At 40.4% G+C, this 13,766-nt stretch overlaps 2 protein-coding genes across 3 annotated transcripts in view; one reads left to right on the plus strand and one right to left on the minus strand.

Moving 5' to 3' along the window:
- LOC105558964 overlaps nucleotides 1–1,581 on the minus strand; it is a 29,600-nt gene extending 28,019 nt beyond the window's left edge. The window contains exons 1-3 of the mRNA XM_012006942.1: nucleotides 1,326–1,581; nucleotides 1,032–1,230; nucleotides 5–836 (exon numbers count right to left, since the gene is read on the minus strand). Coding sequence (XP_011862332.1) covers nucleotides 5–836; nucleotides 1,032–1,230; nucleotides 1,326–1,429 — 1,135 coding nt within the window. The 5' untranslated portion in view covers nucleotides 1,430–1,581. The remainder of the gene's footprint in view (nucleotides 1–4; nucleotides 837–1,031; nucleotides 1,231–1,325) is intronic.
- Nucleotides 1,582–2,193: 612 nt separating this feature from the next.
- Nucleotides 2,194–13,766, plus strand: part of LOC105558958 (TAR DNA-binding protein 43) — a 24,001-nt gene continuing 12,428 nt past the window's right edge. Inside the window, exons 1-3 of one of the 2 annotated variants that reach the window (XM_012006929.1) lie at nucleotides 2,194–2,827; nucleotides 6,937–7,064; nucleotides 10,011–10,151. In XM_012006929.1, coding sequence (XP_011862319.1) covers nucleotides 2,590–2,827; nucleotides 6,937–7,064; nucleotides 10,011–10,151 — 507 coding nt within the window. In that variant the 5' untranslated portion in view covers nucleotides 2,194–2,589. Of the gene's footprint in view, nucleotides 2,828–6,894; nucleotides 7,065–10,010; nucleotides 10,152–13,766 lie in introns of both variants that reach the window. The other variant, XM_012006927.1, reaches the window with a different exon arrangement.

Here is a 13,766-nt window from a genome sequence, read left to right on the forward strand (position 1 = left end):
TCACTATCATGAAAACCAATAACTTCATCAGCCTTTGTATTATAATATAAATGACATTTTAATGACATTTCATCAAAGCATATCACACAAATTTTTTCAGACTCTTGCATAGTTGTAAATTTAACGGCTAATAAATTTAATACGTTTTGGTTTAAACCACTCGTAATAGAAATATTAGTTGTCATTTTATTGAGAGTCTTTCTGGCTGGCAAATCAAATATTGATGACAACATCCTGTACGTTCTTGGCCCTTTAAAATATAAATTCAAGCACAATTGTTTAAGTTGTAGAGAATACCTCCGACCTCGGTATTTTTTCTTGCCAGATAATACTTGCTCTCTTACGAACAATGCTATTAGAGGTGACATAAATTTTTCACAGGCATTCAGAAATTGATCTTCAGTTACATCTTCAATTCTTTTGATTATTCCACGCAGAGTGACAATCTCTTTTTCTAGGTTTTTTATTTTTTGTTGTAGCTTTAATTTTCTCGGAGAATGAGCAGATAAAGACTGCGGAGTTTGAGTAACTTTATAAAGACTTTGACTGTGTGGCAGTTGGGCTCCTCTGCTGTCCTTAACACACTGGGTTCTTGATGCACTGGGACGCTCTGCAGTAACTACAATATTAGAATCTGTCACACTGCTGTTGTTTGCTGCAAAATCGGTAATTGAAATCTGAAGAAAATTGGTGGTGTCAATTGGTTCCAAGTTCACGTAATTGTGTTCCACTTGTACATCATGCTCTGCAGAAAACTGCACCCTTTCTTTCTCTTCCAACGAACGAGTGATTTGTCGAATGCCAAATGAAGTGCCAGCGCTTACATTTGCACAATCCTGAAATCAAATTTTACAAAATATATATTTAACATTTAAATCCATTCCCAATTCAGTGTTGCGTTTTTATTCCTTGCAGAGATTACAATTCCAGAGGAAAAGAAAAATGAATTAACTTTATCAGCTACAGTATATATATGTAGTATTATCAACTCAATTCTTTTATATTCTTTATTTGATCATTTCTTTACTTACCATATTATTTTCAACACTTTCCAAATTTTCTGTCAAATTGAGAGTTGGTTGAGCTACAGGAAGCAACCGGTTTTTTAAATCATTTGCATACATTCTGTCTTCAAAGTGATCGCTGCAAACTACATTGCTGAGATATACCATTTTTGGTGACTTTTCCAAAAGATCTTCTCGACCACATATAATTGCCCATTGTCTTAACCTAAAATAATTAAATTCAATTTTTATATTTTATGATTTAAAGTACAAAAAATTGTCCTGTAATATTGTACGTATACAGTCTTGACATATACTAACCGTTCAATATCCTTAGGAAAGTGAAAAAAATGGGTATTTGGTTTTGTGGTTTTATTTCGGCACTTTTGAACGCTGCAAATTTTATATCCTTTCCTTTTCTCCATTTTATACGATGTTACGAAAAATAGCTCCAATGTATAAATGTATTTACACGTTATTCGTCAACACACGCAAATTTTTCGTCAACACGCAAATTTTTCAAAGTCACACTGTGGTAACACCGACTTTGCACTAACGCACGCACAAAATCCTGTGATTGGTCAGAATAAAAACATGTCGGATGCGCAGTACGGATCGGCGCGAACGTGAAACAAAAGAACTCCCACCTCGTTGATAATCATGCAATCCGTCGCGGCAGCACGGGCCCGGATTCATCATTTCCGATCAATTTAATCGGCTGATCAAGTGTCAACCGTGATTGGCCAATTCCACCTGCGACAAATACGATTGGTCAATTCCAATAGAACGCGGAAAAATCGGCCGATTTGATGAATTGGAGATGTTGAAACCGGCTGAAAGATCTAAATAAAATCGTACCCATCAACCCGGTGCGCGCCGGTGTGTGGGCTCTCGCTCACGCGCAGTCAGGAAAGCGGCGCGGCGCGACACGTCGCGCCACTCGCGTCGCCGTCCGCGCCGGAAAATCGATGGCGCCGGTATTCCTCCGCGTTGGCCGCGGCGCGACGCTCATCCGCGGCGGCCACGTAGACCCTGCGCGGCTGTTTCCGGCGAGAACGTCGCCGGATTGAGATCCTTGTCACACCGCACGCTCGCGACTCGCACCCTCGTGCCGCGACGCGCGTCCCTCGCCGTTGAACCCGGGCCGCCGTGTCGCGCCGCGGAGTGGAATTTTCCAGACGCCGCCGGGCCGGCCGCGCCGCTTCCGGTGGCGCTGGCGAGCCGGAGCCGACCGTGTCGCCAGAGAGCAGAGAGAAAGAGGTGCGGTGTTGCGTGACTGGGTGCGAGCGACCGTGGTGCGTGTGTGTTTGTTGTGTTGTTAAGCGTATAAGCGGGTTCCACGAGGTTCCCCGTGTCCTCCGCCTTTTCGGGTAGTACGCGAGTACGAGCGGACGGCGAGAAAACGCCCGGATACGGAGAATCGGGAGAAACGAGGAAGAGAAAGAGAGAGAGTGAGTGAGCGAGCGAGAACGAGCGAGCGAACGAGAAAGAGTGAACGAGTGGGGGAGAGAGAGAGAAAGAGAGGCCAGCGGGGAAAAGCAGAGGTGTCGTCCACCAATATTGATAAAAGAGAATAGAGGCCGCGATGTCGTCATATATCCAGGTGGCCGAGGACGAGGGCGAGGAGCCCATCGAGTTGCCGACAGAGGACGACACCACGCTGCTGCTCACCACCCTGTCCGCCCAGTTCCCCGGCACCTGCGGCCTGAAGTACCGCAACCCGGAGTCGCGGACGATGCGCGGCGTCCGGCTGGTCGACGGCCGTCTACATCCGCCCGAGAACGGCTGGGGCAAGGCGATTTACTTCTGCGTATTTCCCAAAGGTACAAATCGCGCAGGTAGTACAACGCACGTACGCGCACGCCCCTTCCCTCCCGTCCCCCTCCCTTCACCATTCTCCATTCCTTCCGCGTATTTATAACGTGGCGGCGCTGCGCTCGCGGACGATGCCGTCGAGAGATTGGCGTCGCCGGGGAGGAATCGACGAGACGCCGTCGAGTCTCCCTGTGTTCCGATAGACACTGCCAGTACTGGGATTGCACAGTCGTGGTCGGAAAGGTTGTCCGACATTTTCTGCTAAATTTCGGATATACAGTTTGTCGTGCGAGAGATTGTAGGCTTTTGTTTACGGATATGCGTAGCGACACATCTATGCAACGATGCGTACGAATATTCGGGGAATTTATTGTAAAACGTTGGACGACCTTTCTGACTACGACCGTACAGTTTGCGTTACGTTCACTATAGATTTTCAGTGTCCGGCGGTAAAGGTGCCTTTTCATGCTGACGCTTGACGGTCACTTCGAGCGTCAAATTAGTGACTCTGGGGACTTTTTTTTAATTGTAGCGTCAAGTGGAAAGAGCTAAAAAGATCCTAGCTTTCCTTGGCGCTAACAGCGTCAATTGTGCGATCTAAAAATTGGCGAAGGAGAGTTTGCTTATTTCAATTACACGCTAAATGGAGCGTCTTGGCACTCAAATCGAGCGTCAACTCGAAGTCAGCGTCATGCGTCCACTTAACGCTACAATTCAAAAAAGTCCCCAAAGTAACTAGTTTGACGCTCAAAGTGAGCGTCAAGCGTCAGCATGAAAAGGCACCTTAATATCGGAGCACAGGGGCTCGATTCTTGAATCTATTCGAAGGAGAAACGTATACTAAAATTCTGCTCTTACAGAAAAGTTGCAAGTTGATTGGCTATTCGAATGGCTTTGACCAATCGACTTTCAACTTTTCCGTCGGAGCAGAATTTTCGTATACGTTTCTTCTTCGAATAAATTCAAGAATCGAGCCCCAGGGTGTGTCAGAGTATGGATTGAGATTCGACTGATTCGAGTGAAAGTCGTTGAACTTGGAATTAGCAAACTTCGATCGGTTAAGTGTCAGGCCAATCTCAATTCAGTCTGATACGCACTTCAGAGCCGTCTTTGACTAAACTCCGATTAACATAATCAACGTTTAAGGTCCGGTTTTCACCACGACTTTCACAAAACGTCGCTTAACTTGAATCTCAGTTTAACTCGCGTTTGTTTCCTTCTAAAATAACAGGTCTGATTTCACCGACGTTGTTTAACTTTATGCTTGGATTAATTCTTCGTCTTTTTCCAACTGTTACTTTAGAAAGAGACAACCTGAATTACACTAAGGGTGTACATACAACTACGGTTTCACCAACGTCGCTTAACTTTAACCTTACTTTAATTAATTCTTTGTCTCTTTTTAAGGTTTGGTCTCGCCAAACGTCGCTTAACTTGAATCTCAGTTTAATTCACGTTTGTCTCTTTCTAAAGTAACAGTTGGAGAGAGGCAAAGAATGGATTAAGCTTAAAGTTAAGCGACGTTGGTGAAACCAGGCCTAAGGCAATTGTTATATTTCACTTTATTTTAAAAATGCACGTTCAAAAAGTATTTAGCCAAAAAATGATCCATACAGATGCTGCACAGATCATTTTACTAACTCAGAAATACTTCCAGAGATATTTGAGACGATCCTTTAATATAAAAAAAATCATTGACTGTAAACAAGTCTTAGTTTGCGCTCAGTGTGCACTAGTGAAAGCAGCCGAATTCGCTATCAGTAACTCTGGGTTGGATGAGTTCTACCCATTTCTACCGATGCAGATTAACTTTAATTCCGACTTAACTTAAGTTTTTATCGTTTTCCAATTCCAGAAATTGGAAAAAGATAAAATGTAACTTAAACTGGGATCAACGTTAATCTGCATTGGTAGAAACGGACATTAATCGATTGAATTAATTGGAGTTTGATCAGACCGTGAGTGCAGACTTTTGCGTAATTCATGAGGGAACAAACTAATCGGAGCCTTTTATCTTCATTTCCGCGGTGGAAATAAAAACTGATTGGTTTACTGCCTGTGCGTTGTGCGGGGGGATGCTCGAGTGATTCTGCACTTTTTGCACGTTTTGCATCTAGAATTCATGAAAACATACAAATTATGTGGCTTTTGGTGTACCGACTAGTTTCCACTAATCGGATTAAATTAGCGAACAGCATGGTATCATTGAAATTAAGTTTTTTAGGAGCAAAGGGTGCAAAAAGTGCAAAGTTACTCGAGTATCCTCTTAAAGCGGCCCTTAAGCCTTGTGTCCACGATCCAAGAACTGTGTCCAAGTTCTAGTTCCGAGAAATGCGTGGCCAATCACCTTACAGCTTTTATGGAATAGCTGCAGGTTGATTGGCTACACATTTCTCGAAACTAGAACTTGAACCAAGTTCTTGGATCGTGGACACAAGGCTTTAGGCTTGTCGCAACAAAGAGTGTTTACGAAGAAGCACTCGGAGTTAGGTTTGGATCGGACATGCGTACGCCTCTCAATGGTTCGTGTATTTCATGTTTTGCCCGAGTTGTCTCCAATAGCGACCCGAGTAACCCGGGTTTGGGCAGACTGGTTCAAATTGGTTTTCTGCTCAATAAATGTAAGTAATTAGCATTGAACATTACATAATGAATATTTTTGATGCAGGAAATACTAACCTAATAAAAATTTTTTACGTAATGTTAAATGTTAATCACTTATATTTAGTACGTAAGTTAGAACTTAAGTCTATGATAAAATCAAGTCAAAATTTACATACCGGTCTAAATATATTAATAATTAGGTAATGTAATATTCCAACTTACCTGTCCTTATGCAGGAAACCAATTTGAACCAGTCTGCCCAAACCCGAGTTACCCGGGTCGCTATTAGAGACAATTCGGGCAAACCATGAATACATAAATCATTGAGAGGCGTATGCATGTCCGACTCAAACCTAACTCCGAGTGTTTCTTCGTAAACACTCAAAATTGCACAGCTGCATATGCATAGCATAAGATCGTCTAGATCAATGAGCATGTTATGTAAATCAATACGGCGATTCAATGCTTGATGCTTATTGGTTTAGACGGTTTTTGTGCTGTGTATATGTAGCTATGCAATTTTGTGTGCAATAGCCCTTATTCTCTAAAAATATTGCATACGATGCTTGATGAATAGCCAGTGTCAAGCACGAAAGTATTGCATTTAGCGTACGACAAGTTTTCAAATGCTGATTGGTTGCAGGGTAGCGATAATGTAATTTTCCACGTGAAAATATTTACGTGGACTTAATCGCAAATATCTCCACTCATGGGACACTTAGGAGAAAAATGAAAACAATTTTATTATGCAAATCGAACCCAAGCTATCGATTGAGTGTACCTACAAGTTCATCTGTCAACTCGCGTACTTGAGTAAACTACACGGTCGGTCTCGTGCGAGCGCGGTTCTAGCTGCGCTTATACTTGGCGCGAGACACTACTGTGTCTCGTGATGATGATCGACGATGAATTCAAGCAATGAAATTATTACATTCGTGTGACACTTGTCATTTTTCCACTCTAGGGTAAAAGTTACATGATCGCTACCCAGAATAGAAAAGCTCTCGAACTTTCCGAGTCTCTAGAAATTTTCTATTCTACAGCCAACACGTTTGAGACATATGCCATGCGAGAAATGCGATAGTATCCAAATGTTGTATTTGTCGCGTTCGATGGGACGCTGCGTCGTCCCGGAGAGCGTTTCTACATGTTTTTCGTTTCGTTACTTTAAGTTTAATTTTATACACATATGAATCAATAAGTTTAATTTTATATATAATGGATGTCAGATAAATGGAAAAATATTCTCATGGTCCATTAAAGTATCGCAAGTCGGCCTCGATATTCGTTGACCGAAGGATAATGTGTTGTTGACTCAGAGATTCTCTAAATTTTTCTTCCTTCTTCGTTTCTCTTTAATTTTTCGTTTTTTCTCTTTTCATTGATTTGTTCTTTTTTTTACTTTTTTTCTCTCTTTCTCTGCAAATAGTCACGAACCGGTTAGACGTGAACGTCCATTATGTCTTTTCAGAGAACAAACGTAAATCTGATGACAATTTGGAAAATTCCACAGCTAAGACTAAAAGAATGGAAACCAAGTTGCGTTGCACCGACTTGATTGTACTCGGTTTGCCGTGGAAAACCACCGAGCAGAACTTGCGCGAGTATTTCGAAACGTTCGGCGAGGTTTTAATGGCACAGGTGAGTCTCCGCGTTATGCCCGAGCTTGGGCTTGGCGACTAACACAAGGGGGAGTCCCGCTGCGCTAACAACGCGCTTCTGTACGCCTACCAATCCTTTAGACAAGTAAGAGAGCGATATCACGCTGCGACTCGGTGATCAGGACAAATATTGTTTTCAATTTAAACTAATAATGCAAATTAAAGGGGGAGTGGCCCAGCTATACGAGCAACAACAAGTTGTAAATATTGTTTTGTTCCTCATTCTCTAAGAACTGACTCGATAAGGGAAACCTGGAGTGACGACTGAACATTCGAAACCATCGATAATTTAACGTCCTATATTGTCATTCAGCCCAGGACATAAAGATGTGTTGGAAACATGTATAAATGTACAACACAAAAGAGACGAGAGCAGAGATATTTATGAGATATCCATCCTTACCTAATAGAGTCCCTCTAATCAGAGTCTGGCCAGACTATTATCTAATGGAGACTTCTACGATCGAAGAAGAGTGAGATAGCCTATGTTCCTCTCTCACTCGCGGGAATTTGACCAACTCTTATGGCCAGTCTCTGATTACAGGGTCTCTATTGTCCAACACATTGCAGCGCCATCTATTGCAAGATCTCGCACTTATAGTCTGCCATTCTGTAGTTACACTTCGGGTGTAAAGATATGTGTATTTACATAAAATAAATTTATCCGACAATTTTTTTTCATCAGACTTAACTTTGACTGATTCGATACGCTCTTCTTTGATCTAATCCGAAATGCAGAGCAGCTTTCGATTTGTGCAAATAACCTATATAATATCGTATACGAGTGAACGTTTCTTTCAACTGACAGCTTTACGTGCAACGCCAAGAAATATCTTATAATTTTTGTTCGTTTTTACTCTTAAACTGACCAGCCGGCATTGTATTTTTGTACATACTTTATGTATATGAAAGAATTTTTTTTAATTTTGTGAATTCGAAGACAGCTGTGCCACACTGTCGGTTTCTGCCGTCACTCCAACATTCCCCCACTCTCCGTCGGCTCTTTGAGCTTCTCGGTCTCGATCACGTGGTATTTCGCCATTATTTTGGACAGCAATCCAGCGGCGTATGTGTGTGTGCGTGTGTGTACGTACCACAAACTTCTATATTTGCGTGTACATAAATTTGGTCAGCAGTTTACCCCTCGCTTTGAGCTGAAAAGTGAGGCAAGAGTTCAGTCATGTCTTGTCAGATTAATTAAGTAGTGTGTCACTGTCAGTCCGATGTACACATACTACTTTATACTACCTACTACCTAACAAGACATGGCGGATCTCTTGCCTCACTTTTCAGCTCAAAGGTAGCAGTGTTTAGAAATCAGTGGTACATACTCATCCAAGCTACACTACCACAGTATAACCAGTAGGGGCACTCTCTGGATGTGTCCGAAAATGGATTTTGTTACTGCCAGTAAAAACAGTATAGTTGGTAGCAATGAAAATTATTGGTGCGGCGTTTTTCTTACGCCAGTAAAGCCGCTAGTTTTACATTGTGTCATCCTTTTTGTCTCTTGCTGGACAGCACCAAAGATGGAAGAATATATTTTATTTGACAATATTATTTTTGAGTCATCTATTAGTAGTGCTTCTTCGAGTGACAGTAATGATGATGAACAGTTACTAAATATAATTTTAAATAATAACAAAAATGAAAGAAGAGTGCCAAAAATTCGAAACTATTTGGAACCTGTTACATTGTACACAGATATCGAATTTAAATCACATTTTAGGTTAATATAAGCTATATACATATTTATACGTAAAAAATATTGCATACATTATTATAAAATATTTGGGTTAATAATAAAAATCATAATAAAATATCTCTAATTACAGAATGGAACGTAATACTTATAATTTTTTTGGTGTATTTAATTGGACCAAAATTAGATAATATTCCATTTGAAGGAAGAGAACAAATTGATATTGTAAAGCAAATATTAAATGCTATTTACGTCTTAGCAACACCAGATTCGTTTCGCTCTAACACCAAAAACCAATTCGTACAATTTTTAACCAAAAAATTATCTTCCGTATTATTTTGGATCACTTCGGTTGTTTACTTGCTTTACTGGCGGAAGAAAAACGCCGCACCAGTGATTTTCATTGTTACCAACTATACTGTTTTTACTAGCAGTAACCAAATCCATTTTCGAACACATCCTCTGTCGGCACCTTTGATCTGGGTGTTCTCACTTTTCCGCCATGTTTTCATAAGCGCCAACAGTGTATGAACTGCTAAAAGTGCCCGAACCCTTTTCAGGATTGTATCCAGGAAAGGCGCATACGAACTGGCATACATTATTTACTGTAATTGGAAATGGCCTGTGAAAAAAAATTTTTTAAATAAAAGTAATTAATGTAATTACTTGCTCTAACGTATAAATGTATTTACGCGTTATTCGTCAACACTGCGAATTTTTCAATGTCACACCGACTTTGCACTAACACACGTACAAAAATCCTGTGATTGGTCATTATACAAACATGTCGGATGCGCAGTACGGATCGGCGCGAACGTGAAACAAAAAAACGAGTGACCCTACTGGTTATACTGTGACACTACCACACATATAACTTTTCTCTCATTGGCCTGGTCAAAATAATGACGGACACGCAGAAGGGATCGGCGCAAAACAAATGACGAAGCGAAGAACGGAGTAGTGCAACAGTTTACATAAAATCAATTTTTTTTTTATGAGAGTCGAGTAGTGATATTGTATAAGGAATTGATGTAAATTGAAGTTAATTTTTCAAGATAAAGATAAACTTATTCATATCACATAGTGAATTTATCTTAATTGGATAGCTATTTATAACGCATTAAATGTGATCGCTTTTAATAAAAAAAAGTGATGAAAAGGCGGAACGTTCTATTCGCATAAGCGCTCTGGCTCTGAAAGATCATGTGGATATCCCTGTCGTAGGTAAAGAAAGATGCAAAATCCGGGCAAAGCAAGGGATTTGGCTTTATTCGATTTGGAAGTTATGAGTCGCAGTTGAGATGCCTCGCTCAACGTCATATGATAGACGGCAGATGGTGCGATGTCAAGGTTCCTAACAGTAAGGTAAGGGCGTGACTCACTCGCAGATTCTACAATTCTTTCTGCTACTTTTTTTTATTGCTTTCTCGAATGTACAAGAAAATCTTGAAGAGTGTTAGGTGATGCACATTTAAAGCACATAGGGGCGAATAAATCATTTTAAAAGCAATGGGAGATTTTGTATATTTCTGCCAGAGAAAATAGAAGCGTTCGAGTTCTTTGACACTTTTTTTTCGATATCGTTATTCAGTTATTTGTCAGTCAAGCTTTCACTTATTGTTAGTCTGTTATCGAGGATGTTACTTTGTTGTTGAATAACAAAATATACAAGTTCAGTTCTAATCAAGTATTGATTATACTGTCTGTAATCTCCAAAATAACGATAGCATATAGTATATTGATAAATATTGAATAAGGCAAGAATTCGGATTTATAATTGATGTCAAATGATTGCTTTGTATTGCTTTTGAAATGATATATTCTCTCTTTTTCAAGTACACGTGCCTTTAATTTGTACATATTTTCGAAAATGAAAGTAATTGATTCGCGGCATTTGTGGCCTCGATAAGATTTTCTCAATGATGAAATCCAAATCTTTTCTCGATCAAGTTTGTTAAAATGTTTGTGTCTACATGCTTGTAATTGCACACGTAAAAACAAACCGGGGGAAATGATCTTTAATCTGTTGGCCGTTGAATGCCGAATTGTTTCTAAATTCCTTTGTCGGCAAAGGGAAAGTCACAACCAAGAATCCCATTTGAGAGACGCAATGTCCAATTTTTTGATCTGGCCAGCGTGCGAGACAGATCCTCTCGAATCTCGGCCACCTGTGCATGTCTTCGCGTTTCTTTAAACCCCTCCCCCCGGGATATGTACAGATATAAATACACGTGTAAAATGTTTCAATCAGAGAACGAAATGCCGCGTGAGAGACAGTCGGCTAAAACTGATAAGCTTACCTATTGTGGATACGGATAATATCTTATCTTACGAGCTTTTCTGTCTATCTCCATTTATCATACAAAGCTCTAAGCGAGCATCAATATCTTCTCACATCCCTTGAATATGTTATTTTTATGTACATGAGACGTACCTTTTGCTGTGGTGTAAATAGATGAATGAATGTGCGAGAGGCATACGAGAATGGTGGAAATTATAAAAGAAAGAATGCAAAATGTCTGTATGTACGAATGTATGTTTATACGAGTGTGGTGTGTGAGCCGTGGAGAGAGCGACGCGTCAATGGTGTGTGCCTGCGTGGAAATAAATACGGGTGTGTTTGTGTTTTCTGGACACGATATGAGATCTCTCTAGGCGAGTGATTAATAGTTCAGTGTCAGAGATATTGCAATGGAGGGAGAAGTGACTCGTGCAAAACGTAATCCAACTTTTAACGTCGTGCGCTAAACCTTTCTCGAGATCTTCCGAGAGTGGCCGGGGCTCTCGCGAGCCTCGGTTATGACGAGAGGAAAAAAAGAAAAGAGAGAGTCTTCAGATGACTCGGTATCTTGAACGCTAATAGGAGCCGAAGTACTCGCTAAATTGCGTAGCATCCCGCGTGAATGAGAATACTATGAGGAGTGTATCGAGCGTAACTGGAGAGGCAAAGGATCGATGCTCTCGCGTTTCCGAGCGCGCGTATCTTCCTCTGGAATACACAGAGATATTGTAACCGGGTATGACCTTGTGTGCTGGAGTATGTAAAATGCGGGACGGCCGCGAGCCGCTTGACTTTAGACTCGAGAACTCGCGCGAACACGGGGAACGACACCTCTGACGGATTTTTGTGAGACCCGCGATGCGCCGGTAAACGCTCTTACAATTAGAGTTCGGGACGCGCGAATGGTGAGAGGTCGCGTGGAGAAGATCTTGCGAGGCGGCGCGCTGAGTGATCGAATGCGTGATCGGGAATGAAAAGATGAACTCGCGGGTGAACGGATGAACGCGATAGCTCGACGTCGTCGCGTCACGTCTCGCGGAATAGATTCCGCGCCGCGAGAAGTCCGTCCAAGGGGCTGGTTCACGGAGGCCGTAACTATCGAACGCCGATGGGGCTCGATGCTGAGACTTGGACGCTCTCGTCAATTCATTATGAGCGAAAGCATCGTAATCTCAGTGTCGAGCTCCGCCAGTTACGGCCTGCTTGTAGCAGCCTTTACGTTTGCGTGTTTCGCTGTCATCGGCGTCACAGTGATGTTCCGTAGACGAGTGGCGAAACTTCTGCGCATGCTAAACAGACACTTGCCAAGGCGAAATTTAAAGTATTAATTTTTCATAAGTTGCCGATTATGTCCTTTTCGGTAATATTTTCTTATAAAAAAGAACTTTGTTAAAATATTTTTTGGGGATTCAACCTTACGCTGATAGAGGTCGTAAGTGAAAGAATTTATGTAAGAACAGGGTGTACTACTGGCGGAAACCTGGAAAACCTGGAATTCTCAGGTGATTCTTCTTTTGCCTGGAAAATGAGGGAATTTTTGTTGAAATTGTCTCTTTATTTTGTATTTCATGTTCAATCGAAAAGTAGCCGACCGACTAAGTTAGTAAATGTGTTTGCGGAGCGGTAACTAATGCTCCAACCATCGTTCCGTCTTTAAATTTAATTTTTTTGTATTTGTTTTGAATTAAAAAGTTAAAATTTTTAATTATATACAAGCTAGCCCCCTTGTATGAGATACCGAATTCATTTTTGTAATTGCCGGAAATCTGTAGGCACAATAAAAAAATATATAATAACAGTTTATTTTGAGGGGAATTTAATGAGCTTTAAGATGCTGAGACGTAAAATTCAATTTAATCATTTTTTTCACTAGAAAAATATGAGCTTTCCGCGAAATCGAAAAAGCGTGCTCGTAATATGAGATACCTTATGAAATTACTAATATAGTACAAAATCAAATGTTTATGAAAGATAAATATAATGAAAAAATGTTGCAATTAGAAGTTTACTAAATGTTTGTGAAATACAAATGTAACGAAAAAGCTCAAATATTTTTAATCTGACAATGAGTCACGGAAGTTTTTCGTTTACGCCCTCGTTTTGCAGATGGTGTTGCTTGGATTTGTTTTTTATTTTTATTAACAGCCAGCTGATCGCGATAGTTGAGACTTGAGCATATGTTATCTCGTATGAGAATTGAATATTTCGTAATACAAGCACGCCTTGCGGTTTTGCGACCACCAAATCTAATCTCTATAACTAAACAATTAAACATATATCCCGCATTTTTCCATTAATACAATCTTACTCTATCACTGCATGCAGAATTTATTGCCAAATATTTATTTATTACACAATAAACAAGGTTCAAAAACTTACCTCAATAGAACTTGACGACTTCCAATTTCTTAAATCTTTTTTCATAACGACTACACGCACGATCGGACAATGAACTTTTCACTGAATAGTTTTCACTCCAAGAGTAATAAGTCTATGGTGAAACTAACTAATTATTAGTGCTTATTAGTTTAGCAGAAATCCCGCTAAAATCCTCCAAAATGTCTACTCTGTAAAAACCTTTTTTCTTATTTGAGGACTTTTAATGTTCTCTTTATGGTTGTGTAAATATAATATACGCTGTGAATAAGATAAAAATAATTCTATACAACAGTCAAAGAACCCCGCACTAATCGTATAGG

The sequence above is a fragment of the Vollenhovia emeryi genome, unplaced genomic scaffold (genome assembly GCF_000949405.1).
Source record: "Vollenhovia emeryi isolate VEMERY1.0 unplaced genomic scaffold, V.emery_V1.0 DF939302.1, whole genome shotgun sequence".
Lineage (NCBI taxonomy): Eukaryota > Metazoa > Arthropoda > Insecta > Hymenoptera > Formicidae > Vollenhovia > Vollenhovia emeryi.